Source organism: Pongo abelii, chromosome 17 (genome assembly GCF_028885655.2).
Source record: "Pongo abelii isolate AG06213 chromosome 17, NHGRI_mPonAbe1-v2.0_pri, whole genome shotgun sequence".
Classification (NCBI taxonomy): Eukaryota; Metazoa; Chordata; class Mammalia; order Primates; family Hominidae; genus Pongo; species Pongo abelii.
This window is the reverse complement of record NC_072002.2, coordinates 23,905,048-23,922,426: the sequence shown is the minus strand read 5'-3', so window position 1 is coordinate 23,922,426 and position 17,379 is coordinate 23,905,048. Positions and strand designations below refer to the sequence as shown.

At 45.8% G+C, this 17,379-nt stretch overlaps 1 protein-coding gene across 1 annotated transcript in view; it reads right to left on the bottom strand.

Moving 5' to 3' along the window:
• The window catches only part of GNAL (G protein subunit alpha L), a 202,222-nt gene extending 188,669 nt beyond the window's left edge, over positions 1 to 13,553 (bottom strand). The window contains exon 1 of the mRNA XM_009252234.4: positions 12,628 to 13,553. Coding sequence (XP_009250509.2) covers positions 12,628 to 12,985 — 358 coding nt within the window. The 5' untranslated portion in view covers positions 12,986 to 13,553. The remainder of the gene's footprint in view (positions 1 to 12,627) is intronic.
• Between the last annotated feature and the right edge of the window lie 3,826 nt (positions 13,554 to 17,379).

Below are 17,379 nucleotides of genomic sequence, written 5' to 3'. Positions count from 1 at the left end.
CACCACCAGCAGAACTAAGATGCTTTTCTTCTGAGCCACAGACTAGGGTGCAGCCTGCCTCCATCTGTCCCCAGGCAGCAAGGGTTGACATGGCCACAGAGCTTCCTGCACTTCACTGTGTGTGTGTGTGTGTGTGTGTGTGTGTGTGTCTGTGTGTGTGTGTGCGCCCATCAACACTGGGCCTCCTATCCCCTGTTCCAAGCTCATTATTGTACCCAAGCCCAAGGGTGGAGAGCATTACTTCTGAGAAAATGTCATTAGAGCAAAAAAGGGAAATGGATCTGAAAGTTAAATATCGTCCTCCATTAGGCACAGCAAAGTCTATTGGATCAACCACAGCTTGGCATGCTTTTTAGTTCCATGCAGCGCTTATCAAATAGCTGATGTTCAGAAGGCTGTTACATTAAAAAGTAATTCTAAAACAAAGTACCAGTTAAAACAATTTCAGAGATAGTCACATAACTGTTTCTTAATTGGCACTACTTTATCCGTATTTTATTGGTTCTTTTCAGCACATTGAATTTCTTTGTACAATGAAAACCTATAACAAATAACACGTTTCTATATTTTCTTAAAAAAGAGGGACACTTCCTTATAGGTCACATATATCAATTAGAGCATATTCCAAATGGATTTTCAACTAAACAGACTTAAAGCAGATGCAGGAGTTTCGATAAAACTATGCACAATGTGCGGAGCGTTTTGTTCTTCATTTGCTCTGCGTGGCACCTGCTGCTTTCCAATGAGCCTCTCAAAACGAGGGGTTTCGAAAACTTGTCGATTTTAAAAACAGAAATATACTCTACAAATACGGTTTTTTTTTGTTTGTTTGTTTTGTTTTTGAGACGGAGTCTTGCTCTTTCGCCCAGGCTGGAGTGCAGTGGCGCAATCTCGGCTCACTGCAACCTCCGGCTCCCGGGTTCAAGTCATTCTCCTGCCTCAGCTTCCCGAGTAAATGGGATTACAGGCTCGTGCCACCATGCCCATCTAATTTTTGTAATTTTAGTAGAGATAGGGTTTTGCCATGCTGGCCAGGCTAGTCTGGAACTCCTGACCTCATGTGATCCACCCGCCTCAGCCTCCCAAAGTGTTGGGATTGCAGGAGTGAGCCACCGCACCGGGTTATGTTTTTTTTGTTGTTGTTGTTTTTTTTTAAGTGGGAAGGTTCTTGGAAGCTGCTGTCCTCCTCCTCAGGCCTGCCTCCCTCCTCACTGGGGCAAGAGCTGCTCCCACCATCTTCTGTGCCTGCATGGATGTATTTTATGCTGTGCTGCAATGGCTGGTTGATGCCTTTGTCTCCCGCACAAGGTCTGAGCACACAGAACAGCTCCTGAGACAGCTCCAGTTTGTAGACTGAAGCCTGACAGAACCTGGGTACGTGGTAGATGTGCTACTGAATGTCAGTAATTGCTACTGAATAAACAAATAGTAGCCTGTAACACAGCTTTGACGTCCTTCTCAATAGACAAGTTGCTCTACAAATCAAACAGCTGATTGATCTGTGGCACAGTCTAACTCTCTGGGGTATGCTGGCTTGGGCCTTATTCTGGGCTTCCTCACCAGGACAGCTGTGGGCTTGTGGTTCATTTACACCACCCTCTGAGGGTGACAGGGAAGAAGGAGGCTGGCTCTGGGATCAGCAATCGCCTCTTGCTCGGTCCTGATTCTTCCCTGGGGCCACTCTTGCGTTCTGAGTCTTGCTCTGCTGGCGAGCTTTGTATCTACGGATTTCTGTGTCTGGCCTAATTCCAGTGGCTGATATTTTCCCAGAAAAGAAAATACAGCTGGGGTCGAGGCAAATGTGTGCTCTATGACTCTGGGGCTGACCTGTGTTTCTCCTGTGGCCTCCTGGCCAGCAGACTCCAAATCACGCTCTCTAGATGCTCCCGAAGTGCCTGTAAAACACAAATGCTGCTCTGCAGCCAAGTTAAAGGTTCCCTTTTGTGGCTTTTTATCCACCTTCCTTTCAGTGATTCTCTAATGAGTGGATTTCTTGGGGAAAAAAAGGATAAACGTTCCATTTTTTTCCTTCATACCCATTTACAGACAATCTCCAGCTTCCCATGATGGTGCAATCTATAAAATGCAGCTCCTAATATTGACTTGTGGAGCACTTTGATAGCTGGAGATAAAAGGAGCAGTCTCCTTCCCGTTTGATAACACTGCACACTGTTGCTCAAACTTTTCATCTTCTTGAAGCATCAGTTCTATTAGGTAAACACTCCAGGTTGCTGCTACATTCTGGGAGCTGTGGGTGCTTCTGGGTTCTTTCAGCAGCTCCTTGATGAACAGGAAACCAGCTGCCAGGTGCAAACTTGGAGCAGATTTCACAGCTGCTTCTGCTCATAGTTTGCACCCAGGATCAATAATAGCATTATGCTTTTTTTTTTTTTTTTTTTTTTTTGAGATTCTTGCTCTGTCACCCAGGCTGGAGTGCAACGGCGCACTCTTGGCTCATTGCAACCTCCCGCCTCAGCCTCCCGAGTAGCTGGGATTATAGGTACCCGCCACAACGTCTGGCTAATTTTTGTATTTTAGTAGAGATGGGGTTTCACCATGTTGGCCAGGCTGGTCTCGAACTCCTGACCTCAAGCGATCCACCCGCCTCAGCCTCTCAAAGTGTTAGGATTACAGGTGCGAGCCACTGTGCCTGGCCAGCATTATGCATTTGTGTGCAAACATCGACATTAAACAATCAAGTTCCTACCTCCCGTGTACCTCCCCACTCATAAAATATCCTAAGGAAGGGGGATGCCCATCATGTTATTAAGAGGTTCCACGTGAATCCCTGGAATCATGTTCTTGACCCACACTATTGCCATTTATCTCTGAGCACGTGCAGGCTTGGACTGGTATTTTTCTCTTAGGTTCTTGTCCTTTCTCTTCAACAACACAGTAAACTTTTCCAGGGCTGAGGCTGTGCTCTCTGCCTTGTGGAATCTCCGCATCACCCAGAGAAGCACCTGGCACAGAGCGGGCTCTTGAGAGACACAAATGTTTGCAACTGGTGAGTAATATAAGGGATTCAATGAATAAAATGGCCTTTTCCCTTGTGACTCAAAGAATGGCTATCATTGTGCCTTATTTTTCTGTTTATGTCAAAATATTCTCTTCTTATGCTTTTCCTGGGAGAAGTTCACTTACTCAGAAAGAAAATTCACTTTTCAACTACAGAAGAACACACCAAGTGAGCTTTAATCCAAAGCACAGTGATGCAACCTACATCTTCTCCAAGGCACTTCTGCTAGGATTAGAGAAAGCAGATGCCACAGTGTGTTTGCTGTCTTCCTCGATCCTCCATCAGTCGGCAGATTGACCTGTCTCTCACTAAATAACATTTTCCCAGATCGGCAAATGAAATAACAGCAGGAAGGGTTGAAGAGAGCTGTCTAACCCTTGAAGATTTTGATGGGTGGCTTCCCTAACTCGCGCCTTCAGTGGCATTTGGTGTAACACCTGATAACAGCTGGGCAACAATCCTGTGATTCCTCCTGATGAGGCAGAGCTAGGGCAGCCTTACAGAATGGGACACAGGGTCAAGCCAAGCCAAGAGGCCTGCAGGAGCAGTGTGTGTGTGCCCCTCCCGTCAGGTGCTAACACTTCAATGCAAGTCTAGAGGACTTTATTTGCTGAGAATAATTTAACCCCAGAACTGCAGTTGGAAAAGTCTTTAAATGATGCTTTTTTATTCATAAACCACAGCTTTCAATAATGGGCTGCTATCTTTCCTGCTGTGGTTAACTGACCCGGGCTTTTTAAGAGTAGGGCCATCAGCTTATGGCCCCTAAACGGGCTCATTAGAAGAACCCTAGACCCTTCTGTTATGGCCACTGTGATGTCCTCTTCTTCTCCACCAGCTCCTCCTCTCGGGATCCTAATTCAAAGACAAAATCCTTCACTGACTTCTTTTCTTAGTAAGTGACTAAAACAAAAAGCCTATTATTTAGAGCAGTTTTAGGTTCACAGCAAAATTGAGAGGATGGTACAGAATACAGCTGCCATGTACTCCCTGCCCTGACAGGCACAGCCTCCCCACCAGCAACATCCCTCACAGAGTGCTGCAATCCATGAAGCTACCCTGACGCATCACTGTCACCCAGAGTCCACAGGGCTGGAAGGGCTACACTAGGGTTCCCTCTTGGCGTTGGGTTGGACAAGTATGTGGTGACATTGTCCACCCTTACGGTATCATATGGAGTGGTTTCCCTGCCCTAAAAGTCCTCTGTGCGCTGTCTGTCCATCCCTAGCAAGGGAATTCTGAAACAACAGGGAAGTTTTCACTTGACCCCTAAACACACTTAGAGTCACTGCTTTAACTGGTAGAAGGTAATTTTCTGTTTTTCAGTAAAAGGGTTGGTTTCAGCTTAAAGCCAACCAAAAAAAAAAATAAAAATAAAAAAACCCAATAACTAAGTATTAATAAATTTAGACCCGGTTGGGCACGGTGGCTCATGCCTGTAATCCCAGCACTTTGGGAGGCTGAGGCAGGTGGATCACTAGAGGTCAGGAGTTTGAGACCAGCCTGTCCAACATGGTAAAACCCTGTCTCTACTAAAAATACAAAAATTAAAAAAACCCCAAAAATTAGCCAGGTGTGGTGGTGGGTGCCTGTGGTCCTAGCTACTTGGGAGGCTGAGGCAAGAGAATTGCTTGAACCTAGGAGATGGAGGTTGCAGTGAGCCAAGATGGTACTACCGCTCCAGCCTAGGCAACAGAGAGAGACTCTGTCTCTAAGTAAATAAATAAATAAATAAATAAAATTAAAAATAAATAAATGTAGACTCAAAGTAAATTATCCTGGGTGCTGTGAGGTGAGAAATAATCATCTAGGGCTCCTTATTCGGATTTACGCAGTGGGGTTTTGGAGATCTTCTGATTATCACTTTCAATATCATGAGGTGATTTTAGGCCCTTGGAGTTAGGTCTTATCTTTGAAAATGCTAATCTTCGGAAACTTTTCATAGACAAATTAAATTAGCTAGATACCTGAATTAGCTAGGTCTCTTGGTCTCAACTCAACTGAAAAACCTGCTTGCCATTAAAGAATCTCCCTCTAAATGACACATTAGTCTGACACCATCAACAGGGAAAGTCACTTGTGCTGGAGGAGCTGAGGTTGAGTCCAGGCACCTGAGTGTTTAGAAAGTGGATGCACAGCCAGGGTCAAACAAAGATCGACAATTCCTCTCCTGCCGGCTTCTCTTCATCCCCAGGAGCACCCACCATTCCAGTCTTATCCGTCATCACCCCGGCTGTTTCCTGGATTGCACAGGGTGCAGGAGTGGGCACACCTGTTCGTCCTCCAGCAGCAAAGTCCTCCCAAGAGCAGCCACCATCACTGCTTCAGTGTCTTCCTGTCCCTTCCAGTCTGAAGCCTCCTGCACCCGCCAGGCCATGAACCTGCACACCCAGTGGGTTCCTTCTCAGCCCTCTTTTTTTTTTTGAGACGGAGTCTTGTTCTGTCTCCCAGGCTGGAGTGTAGTGGCGCAGTCTTGGCTCACTGCAACCTCTGCCTCCTGGGTTCAAGCAATTCTCCTGCCTCAGCCTCCCAAGTAGCTGGGATCACAGGCGTGCACCACCACGCCCAGCTAATTTTTGCATTTTTAGTAGAGACGAGGTTTTACCATGTTGGCCAGGATGGTCTTGATCTCTTGACCTCATGATCCACCCGCCTCGGCCTCCCAAAGTGCTGGAATTACAGGCATAAGCCACCGCGCCCAGCCTCAGCCCTCTTTATCCCTGAGCTCCCAAGTGACACTGCTGGCCACTGCCTTCCTCCAGAAACCTCTTCCTTTCTTGGCTGCTCCCAGCCCTCTGTCATTCTTTACAGTCTTCTTCCTCCAGCCCTTTTTGAAAGGCTGGAGTCCCATGGCCTCCTATCCTGGGCCCTCCTCCCTTCCCTTCTCACTCTGCACGTCCTCCCCAGGTGGCGTGTCCTCTCCGGGTGGCGTGTGGTCCCCAGGTGGCATGTCCAACCTGGCCAGTGCACTAATGACTCTGGGTGACACATCCATCTCTGGCTCTGCAGCCTCTCTGAGACCAAAGGCAAATGCCCAGCTGCTCTCCAGCCACGGCCCACTGGACACCCAAGGCCCTTCAGTCTCAACACATCTAGACTGGAGCTCACTGTTCTCTTCTCCCTCCAATTGCCTCTTCTTCTTAAATTCCTTACTCGGAGAACGTCCTTGCCATTTTACTGAAGGGTTCAGTGACATTTCTTCACCCAGATGCTCTTCTTTCCCTCCATCTCATCAGTCACCAGGTTCCCGGGATTTCATTTTGCCCACACCCACAGACACGTCTGCCCCTTCCTGTCATTGTCACTACATCTGAATGAGGTCGCCTCCTCACATCTCTCTCTCTTTTTTTTCTGAGACTGAGTCTTGCTGTCTCCCCCAGGCTGGAGTGCAATGGCACGATCTCAACCCACTACAAACTCCGCCTCCCAGGTTCAAGTGATACTCTCTCACCTTAGCCTCCTGAGAAGCTGGGATTACAGGCACCCACCACCAGCTAATTTTTGTATTTTTAGTAGAGATGGGGTTTCACCATGTTGGCCAGGCTGGTCTTGAACTCCTGACCTCAGGTGACCCGCCCACCTCAGCCTCCCAAAGCGTTGGGATTACAGGCGTGCGCCACCATACCCAGCCTCCTCACATCTCTTGACTGGACTGTTGCAGCTGCCTCCCGCTGGCCTCACAGTCACTGGCTAATGTTGTTTGGTGAAGCCAGCCTGCCTGGGCTTGATCCTGGCTCAGTCACAGAGGGCTGTGTGCACCTGGGGCTGGATGCCCTTTGCTAGGATGTGTGATCTCATTATGTGAATTTATATACATTATTTCAATTAATTTAATTTACTCCTCTCAATAAGCCAGTGGGATTAGGATTATCATTGAGATGGAAACTGAAGCTCTGGGGGGTGTACTTAAGTTTGTGCAACTGGAGGATGGGGGTGCTGAGGGCCTCGGACAAGGTCTGACTCCATTGCTGTGCTCTAACCATCACACACGCCCCTCTGCATCTTTTAGTGGGTCGTAGGGTATCCCCAAATTTTGAAGGAAGTGTTCATAAAATGGTCATATATTCCAGTGACACAACTACCTGTTTTCAGGGCTAGTATTAATCATGTGAATAAACACGAGAGGGTTGACAAGTCCAAGAGAACATTTTTGGCAGAGTGTTCTGAACTTCCGGTGTTTTGCCAGGTGAAAGAACAAGATAAATCCCTGGGATGAAATTAGGCTTCATGTAAACAACAGCAGTTTCCAGCCTATAAAATTTTAGTATCATTGCTATAACAGTCTATAACAAGTTATACCACATAAAAGTTTTGACTTAAATGCAACAACATCACTGCATTCTCTTTAAGGCTGTAAGGATGTGTTATGTGTGGTGTTTTTTTTTTTTTTGAGACGGAGTCTTGCTCAGTCGCCCAAGCTGAAATGCAGTGGCACGATCTCAGCTCACTGCAAACTCTGCCTTCCGGGTTCACGCCATTCTCCTGCCTCAGCCTCCCAGGTAGCTGGGACTACAGGTGCCCGCCACCACGCCTGGCTAATTTTTTTTTTGTATTTTTAGTAGAGACGGGGTTTCACGATGTTAGCCAGGATGGTCTTGATCTCCTGACCTCATGATCCACCCGCCTCGGCCTCCCAAAGTGCTGGGATTACAGGGGTGAGCCACCGCGCTCGGCCAGGATGTGTTACGCTTTTGTGAGTTCAGAAACATAAGGAATAGCCAGAGTATTGGGATTTCTTCTGACTTTGAAAGCCACGGTGCCACAGGAGGCTGTGGCAAAAAACCAAGACAGCAAGTTAATAAGGATGTGCCCGAGGCTACTGCACAACTCCAAAACTATTGTCTTTTCTTGGTCACTTCTGCATTCATTAAGAAAGACATTTACTTGGGAAAAAAGTCATCAAAACCCCAGAGTGGAGAACATTCCTTCTGTTTTTTTTCTGTGTGTGTGTGTGTGTGTGTGTGCGCGCATGTCTGAGCATGTGTGCACCAGGCACTTCCTCTGCCAGTAACTAAAGACACAGATTAAAATCATGCTAGCATTCTGATACAAAAGAAAACCAGCAAATGTCCCAGAGAGATTGCTTCCTTCTTGAAAGATGTATTCCAGACAGAGAAATAGCAAATACACAAACTATAACAAGAAATAATTGAAAAAAGTAAAAAAGACAAATCCTATCTACAGTTGAGGATTTAAAATTCGAATAACAATCCAGGAAAAGAATCATATTAAAAGAGTAGTTGAGTGGAACGTGATAACCCTTCCCCAATAGGAAGGCAGTGAACACAGTCAATGAAAGATGAAGAAAAATCAATGGCATTGATTCTGTTACAACTCCATGAACTCAATAGCAGAAAAATTCACCTGAAGGATGGTGAACACAGCTTTGTTTGCTATATGTGTTCATTTGGCAGATTAAATATTTTGATTCACACCAATTCACATCAAGTATGCTTTTAATTGGTGTAGACCCAGAGCCTCTGCCAATGGTCTCTCATGTGCGTGAGCCCCTAAAGCCTAGTGCACAGCCTGCAGAAAAGTCTGTGTTACCTAGGTCAGATCAGTGGTGAGAGCCAGCAGCCCGTCACTGAATTAGCCAGGTAGATTACATTTCATTAATTTGAGCAAATGCTTAAAAATAGGTAGGTTTCAGAAATTCCAAAGACCTGGCAACTTTGAGCCTGTGTTCTCACAGGCAACAGTGGGATGAAGCTAGGATGCAGCTGTCCCTTTTAGACAGGGCACGCACTCCCTGCCTTAGCCCTTGTTATGGACTGAATTGTGCTTCCCATCCCCCTAAATTCATATGTTGAAGCCCTAACCCCCCACATGACTGTATTTGGACATAGGGCCCTTAAGTAGGTAATTAAGGTAAGATGAGGCCATAAGGTGGGGCCCTAATCCCACAGTGTCCTCGTAAGAAGAGGAAGAGACACCGAAGATCTCTCCCTCTTTTTGTGTGCACACAGAGGAAAGGCTATGTGAGGATATTGTGAGAAGGTGGCCATCTGCAAGCCAGGAAGGGAGCCCTCACCAGAAACCAACCCTGCTGGCACCTTGATCTTAGACTTCCAACCTCCAGAATTGTGAGAAAATAAACATCTGCTTTTGGTCATTCAGCCTGTTGTATTTTGGTAGGTAAGCAAGCTGACTAACACATACCTCATGCTCAAGACCATGGGAGTTATCTGAGAATTCCTCTCATTACCTACCCTCCGCACCCAGTCATCTGACCTGCTCCCCAAGCCCGTGAGCTCCCCACTCCTACTATACCACACTGCTCTAGTTTGGACCCCATGATTCCTTGTCTTGACCACTGCCTTCTAACTGGAAAGTTCCATCCCACCTCTGCACCTGCTTAAAATCCAGCCATGGCATGCTTCAACCATGCTCCACCTAAAAATTAAAATGGGACCATATCTCCTCACAGTCACAGTGGCTCCCAGATTCTTGTGTTGTTGCCAGAGGATTGTGTGGGGTGCTACGTCCTGTGCAGGAAAGAAAGCTGAGTCATCAGGATCGACCCCATGGGGGAGACAGAGCACCATGACACCTATGGAGCGATGTACCCCAGTGCTCCATGAGAGGAGCACAAAGAATTCACAGGACACAGAGAGTTAAACCTTTATTTCCACTAGAAGACTCTGGGAAGGTCTTCTTGAGGACTCATCATGGTGGGAGACCGGACTCACCTCACGCTAGCAGGCATGGAGTGATAAAGGGCACTTGACTGGACACAATGGCTCACACCTGTAATCCCAGCACTGTGGGCCAAGACAGATGGATCACTTGATCTCAGAAGTCCAAGACCAGCCAGGGTAACATGGTGAAACTCCATCGCTACATAAAATACAAAAGTTAGTCGGCCGTGGTAGCATGTACCTGTAGTCCCAGCTACTTGTGGGGCTGAGGCAGGAAGATTGCTTGAGCTGGGGAGGTCCAGGCTGCAGTGAGCCATGATCATACCACTGCACTCCTGACCGGGTGACAAAGTGAGAGCCTGTCTCAAAAAAAAAAAAAAAAAAAATAGAGACATAGTCTCACTATGTTGCCCAGACTGGTCTTGAACTCCTGGCCTCAAGTGATCTGCCTACCTCAGCATCCTAAAGTGCTGGGATTAAAAAAAAAAAAAAAAAAAAAGACACTGCTGGAGCGAGTGCACCTTCCCTGGGTCTGAGGTCTCTGAACCCAGCTTTCGGTGCACGTTTCCAGAATAAATAAATGAAGGTGGTCAGTGAGCAAGAATAAATGGCTGTTAAACACAATGGCAGCATAAGTAATTATCTGAGAATATTAATGGTCAATAAGTCATATTTCTGACTCAAAAATTTCCAGCTAAATCCATTTTAAAGCCTAATAAAATCAAGAACCTTTGTGTGTTTAACTCAAATCTATATAAAATTGACAAACAATGTCAACCCCACATAGCAGTATGCGTTTTAGTGTAGATATCACTGGGTGGAGGATACAATACATTCCCCCTGAAAAGTGAGTCATTTGATTTTATGTCATTTTAGATATAATGCTGATACATAAACTCTATGAGGCTATGAGATGATGTCTTCAAAGAGTACTTACAAATGTGTTACAAGAAGCTGACTCTTTAGAGCTCACCATTCTATTCTTCAGACCATATCTCATCACATTTGTTTTTCACAGATTCATAGTCTAATAATTTTTATTATATATAAAGCATTTTCTGCTTCTCATATCCTTTTATTATTTTAAAATTATGTTCAACTGTATAATCACATCAAAACAACACTATATTCTCACAACTTCTGATCCTATTTGTCTTAATTTTTTTTGTTAGTTTCTTGAGCTGACAATTCTCTCCCCCCTTTAAAAAAATTCTCCCCTTTTTGAATTATTTTAATTTGATGCACTTAAAAAATTTTGGCTGAAGTAATTTCCAATTAATGTCTTTCCAGGTAGAGCATGGTGGCTCATGCCTGTAATCCCAGCACTTTAGGATGCTGACGTGGGTGGAGTGAGGCCAGGAGTTTGAGATCAGCCTGGCCAACATAGTGAGACTTGTCTCTATTTATTTATTTATTTATTTATTTATTTTTGAGACAGGGTCTCCAGTGCACCACCCGGCTAATCTTCGTATTTTTTTGTAGAGATGGGGTTTTACTATGTTACCCAGGCTGGTCTTGAACTCCTCAGATCAAGTGATCCACCAGCCCCAGCTTCTCAAAGTGCTGGGATTACAGGCATGAGCCACCAATGTGTCTCTTTTTTTTTTTAAGTTTCCTTCCAGAAAACTATGTGGATGAGGGTATACTTTGAGTACTTGCATATCCGAAGATTTATTTTACCCTCACACACCAACAATGGTTTAACAAGGTATGAAATTCTAAAGTTACACTTTTGTATCCTCAGACCTCTGGAAACGTGTGCTCCGCGATATTCCGGAGGTGAGCACTGGAGGGGAGAGCTCTGCTACTGCTCAGCCCGCGTCCTTGTTGAGATAACCTGCGTATTTACTGTTTTTTGTTGTTGTTGTTGTTTCTTCAAAAACATTTCCCTTTGCTTTAGCAATTAGATATTTCACCAGGATACAACAGCTAGGTTTATGTTGTTTTAAATTATTCATTCTTGCAGTGGACAAGTCCTCTCAAACTCAATATTTATTGTATTCTAGATCTTAAATGAAAGTTGCATTCATTTATAAGCAGGCATCTTGCTAAAGTCATGGAATAACTCCTTCTCACACGCATAGCAGAGAGCACAGACCTGAACGACTATTCTTCCTTATATCTCACAAAATTGCGATCAAAAGCTCAATTATTATTATTTTGTCTTAAAATTTAAAAGGCAACAAGTAGTATCAGGAAATAGTGATTTTTTTTTTCATTCTACGGTAGAGTGCATAGAACCATGTTTTCTAATTGTTGTAGGAGAACACGTACTTGCTATAGCTAAGCTCTGAAAAATACTACTAGGAGAGCAAGCATTTGGTTCCTTGAAAACGCTGGGATTCTGCGCCCGCCCTCCTGCACGCAGTTACACAGCGAGCACACCGGGGCCCGCCACCCTTTCGTGCCGCTGGTTCTCAAGCGGGGCAAACCTCCCAGAGCCGGGGTTGAGCTTCCACAGTAAAATCCAAGTGTAGCTGAAGTTCTTTCTCAAAAGGCAGCAGGCCACACCCACCCACGACACTGTGATTGGAATAAAAGCTTTGCGGTCAAGCTAAAAGGCCTTATAAATCTCCTTTCATCTGTGTTCTTAAAACAAACTGCTAGCCTCCTCGTGTAGCAGGAAGTGAGAGGCTAGGGTAGACATCCCCGGGGATTAGACCCTGTGGAAGGTGATCAATCGAGGGGGAGACTTCCCAGAGAGGCTCATTAATTAGAGCGAGCGACCGGCAGTAAGCTCAAGGCACTGGGAGGGGCAGAATCAGCCCGTAGAGTCCTCCCGGCTAGGTCAGGGGAACCATTCCACCCACAGTTTAAACGCTCTGAGCCCGTCCGCGCCCGCCGCCCGTCCGGGTCCAGTCCCGGGATTCAGGAGCCCCTCCCGCCGCCGCTCCCCGGTGCCCGCCGCCCCCGCGGGCCCGGCGCGCTGTCCCCGGGGCGTCAGCCGACCTCGCGGCCGGGACCTACCGAGCAGCAGGAGCCGGTGCGTCTGCTGCAGGTCGCGCTTCTGCTCGCGCAGCATGCGGTCGATGCCCCGGCTCACTTTCCTCGCCTCCTTGGCCGCCTCGCGCTCCTCGGCGCTCAGCTGCTCGGTGCGCTGCCGCTTCTCCTTCGGCTTGTCTGCTTTGGGCCGAGGGCATGCCGGGCTCCCTTCGCCGCCCCGAGGGAGCGGGGTCCGGGCTGTGTCCCTTGCGGCCGCCCGGACTGGGGCCAGGGCCGGGGCCGGGGCGGGCTGCGCGTCCTCCACCGGCGGCTCCGAGGCCGCGCAGGGGTCGTCCCCTGGGCCCCCGAAAAGCAGCGGCCGCAGACTGTAGCACAGACCCATGTGGGCGCGGCACAGCGGGGGCGGTGCGCGGGACTAGGGCGGGCTGGGCGCCGAGGGCGGCCTGGTTCCCGCGGCCAGTTCAGGCCGGCGCCCCTGCGGAGGGGCGGGAGGGGGCTGCACCCGGACCCTGTTCGGCGCTGCCGGCCGCCAGCTGCGGGAAGGGGGTGCGGCAGGCCGGGGCCGAGGGCCACAGCCCCTCACTGCCCCAGAGGGCCATTTTGCATTTTCTGCTGGGTGCAAGGGGTGGCGGCCGCCTTGGCTGGAGATCACTTGCTAACGCCCAGAGCGGGCCGAACCGACGGGCCTCCGCGAGCCCGGCCCCCGTTACTGTAAATGCCGCCGCCGGTCCAGCCCTCTCTACCGTAAATACAGCTGGCTTTCGTTACCGTAAATACTGCCGCCCAGGCTGGTCCCCGTTACCGTAAATACCGTCGCGCGGGCGAGTATTCTGTACCGTAAATAATGCCGTCTGAGCCCGGCGCGCAGCTGCGGACAGTGCCGCAGTGGCTGTGCACTCAGCACCTGGAGCCGCAGTTGCGGCAATCAGAAAACCAGGGTGGCTTTGATCTTGGGCGATAGTAACTGAGGACGGAAAGCTGGGTGTAGGAATAGAGACCGTGGCTTTAAAGCCTTCAGTTTCCCCAATCCGTTGCTTGCAGAGATCTCTGCACCTTGCCACTCCCTTTTCTGCTCATTATCTTACACACACGTCTGCACACTCTTTATCCCTACTTTAATAGTACTATACCTTTGACCTCTACAAAATCTCCAATTCTGGAGTCTGGTCCACGACACCATTTTCAACAATCTCCACCCTTAAAAATGAAAACCGAGCACATATAACTGCCATGTACTATTTATATTTGCTGAAATGAGAATATGAGATTGTACACTGTATTTTCTTAAGCCACAATATAGCGCAGAGAGGAGCAGATGTACCTTCAGACTGGGTGCGCTCTCTCCCTGACGCTGAGAAACAAGCCTGCCCGAGGTCCTATGTCTTCGGTTATTTCCCACTGAATGCACAGCATCTGTAGAGCTTCTGCAACAGGTGAACATTTCAATATAGCTTGTGAAAAACCTACTGTAAGATGTGTTCCTTGGAAAATGACATGGAATATTATAGCTGATAGTTAAATACATCTCTTATTAACACACCAGATTAGGCTGTTTAATGAAACACAGCATGCAGCACAGCGCAGTGTGCACTGTACCCGTTGGCACTACATGTAAATACTACATTGGATTACATTTTTTCTTTTTGAGACAGTCTGGCTCTGTTGCCCAGGCTGGAGTGCAATGGTGCAAACACGGCTCACTGCAACCTCTGCCTCCCGGGTTCCAGTGGTTCTACTGCCTCAGCCTCCTGAGTAGCTGGGACTACAGGCGCCCACCACCACTCCCAGCTAATTTTTCTTTTTCTTTTTTTTTGAATTTTTAGTAGAGACAGTTTCACCATGTTGGCCAGGCTGGTCTTGAACTCCTGACCTCGAGGGATCCACCCATCTTGCCTCCCAAAGTGCTGGGATTACAGGCGTGAGCCACTGCACCGGACCTGGATTACATTTTTAAATCAAGAAGTTGGAGATCCGGCATTCACATTTCTTTTGAGGGTCCTACTAATAACAAATGTGCATACATGTACTACTTTTGACTTAACATTGTTCCCCAAATTTTGCTAAAATTATGGCATACTTTTAGATATTTGAGCAAAAGAAAGGAGGACTATAGAAAATCTAACTTGGGAAAATACAAAAAGTTACTAAATATCGCTGTCATTTTCATCCATCTATCCATTTATCCATTCATCCATTTAATTAAGTGCCTACAGTACGCTAGGCATTCTTGTTGGTGCTGGGTGACGCAAAGACAGGGGTCCTCATGGAGTTTATAGACTAATGAGGTAGAAATATACTCAATCATAAAAACACAGGTAAATATATTAATTGTAAATTACGCTAATGCCATGAAGGGAAAAACAGGATTCTCAGAGTATAAAGGAAGGTCCTGTTTAAATAGAGATGGGGAAGAGTAGTGTGTGAGGCAGGAAAGGCTTTTGAAGAAACTGAGACCCAAGAGACTTACAGCAATTGCTTTTCTATTATAACTTATTAGCTAAACTTTATCAATATCATACAAGAAGGATAATATTTTGTTTGTATATTAAAGCAGCCGAAAATGAAAACAAATATTTTATGGATTTTTTTTTTTTTAAGACAGGATGTCTCTCTGGTCACCCAGGCTGGAATGCAATGGCATGATCATAGCTCACTGCAATATAGAACTCCTGGGCTCAAGTAATCCTCCTGCCTCAGCTTCCAGAATAGCCAGGATTACAGGTGTGCACCATCAGGCCTGGCTAATTTTTTTAATTTTTATTTTTAGTAAAGATGAGGTTTCACTATGTTGTCTAGGCTGATCTGAAACTCCTAGGCTCAAGGGATCCTCCCACCTTGGCCTCCCAAGGTGTTGGGATTACAGGCGTTGAGCCACCAAACCAGGCCTAGAATGGATTTTTATAATTAAGTATACCAGTTAAAATGTGGCCCCTCATTGAAAAACTAATAATTTCAAGACAGTGATAGCAGAACATTAAACCATGTGTGTGGCCCTTGTATGAATTTGCAAGTCACAGGCCCGTGAAGCCGGCTGTACTTTCTGACTTGAAATGTCACAGAATACAATTTGGAGCTGGGAGAAAAACCAGACCATTAGCAATGAAATCCTAGAAGGAAAGAAACTTCAGAGGTGTGACCCCCACACATTTGTATATCAAATCTACTCAAATCTTAGGCAGATCACTGAACAACAATGGATGGGGGAGACCTCAGTGGCCTGACAAAATACTAGAAAAGCTAAAAGAACAAAGATTTCAGGTGCTTCTCACTGTAGGGGAGACAGAGTTTGGAGTCTGAGTCAAGCCAAGTGAACTTTTTATAGTAAATAAGAAAACAAAAATCATTCGTTAGAGAAATAAAACAGAACTCCAAGTCTCTACAACATATCATTCATGATGTCCAGTGTCAAACAAAAAGCACACTAGACATGCACAGAAACTGGAAAATACGACCCACAAAATTTGATGTAAATTGATGCCTAGATGACTCAACCGTAACAATTAGCAGACAAGGATTTTAAAGCAGCTATTATAAATATGTTCACATATTTAAAAGAAGAAATACACATAATAAATGAGCAAATGGAGAATCTCAGCAAGAAATTGAAGCATAACAAGAAATAAATGGAAATACTGAAATTGAAAATTACTATAACTGAAGTAAAAATTCACTGGAGGTGCCTAACAGCAGATTGAAGACAGAATAAATTGAGGAACTACAAAATAGATCAACAGAAATAATCCTATCTGAAAAACAGATGGAGGAAAAGCAGTGGAAGAAAAACACACAGATCTTCAGAGTCCTGTTGGTCAATATAATCTGGTCTAATATAAGTGCAGAGTCTTAGGAAGTGAGGAAAAAGAAAATTTTGGAAGAAATAGTGGCTTCAAATTTCTGATACTTGGTAAAAGACAATTCATAAATCCAAGAAACCCAATGAACCACAGGCAGGACCAATACATAGAAAATCAGACCTATGTACATATAGTAAAATTGCTGAACTCCAAACATGAAGAGAAAATTATAAAAGCAGCTGAAGAAAAAAGAGACATTATGTGTGATAAACAACATATGAATAAATAATGTTAGCTTTTTACTGGAAACAATAAAGGCCAAAAGGCACTAGAACAACACAGTTGAACTGCTGAAAAACAACAATTAACCTAGAATTTTACATGCTGCAAAGTTATATTTCAATAATAAAGGTAAAAAATAAGATAAAAATCTGAATTTGTCATCAGTTGACCCACACTATGAAAAATGATAAATGGAACTCTTTAGGGGGTATATGTCAAAAGATGGTATCAGATTAAGGGAAAAATAAAGATCAGCAGAAAAGGTAAATATGTGGGTAAATATAAAGACTATATGTATTCTTTCCTTTTTTTTTGAGACGGAGTCTTGCTCTGTCGTCCAGGCTGGACTGCAGTGGTGCGATCTTGGCTCACTGCAAGCTCCGCCTCCCGGGTTCACGCCATTCTCCTGCCTCAGCCTCCTGAGTAGCTGGGATTACAGGTGCCCGCCACGACGCCCGGCTAATTTTTTGTATTTTTTAGTAGAGACGGGGTTTCACCGTGTTAGCCAGGATGGTCTCGATCTCCTGAGCTTGTGATCCGCCCGCCTCGGCCTCCCAAGTACTGGGATTACAGGCCTGAGCCACCACACCCAGCCATATTCTTTCCTTTTAAACTTAAAAAATCATATTCCTTTTCAAGAAAAAATATTAGTATTGTGGGCTTATGATGTATATACATGAAATATATGTGAAATATATGA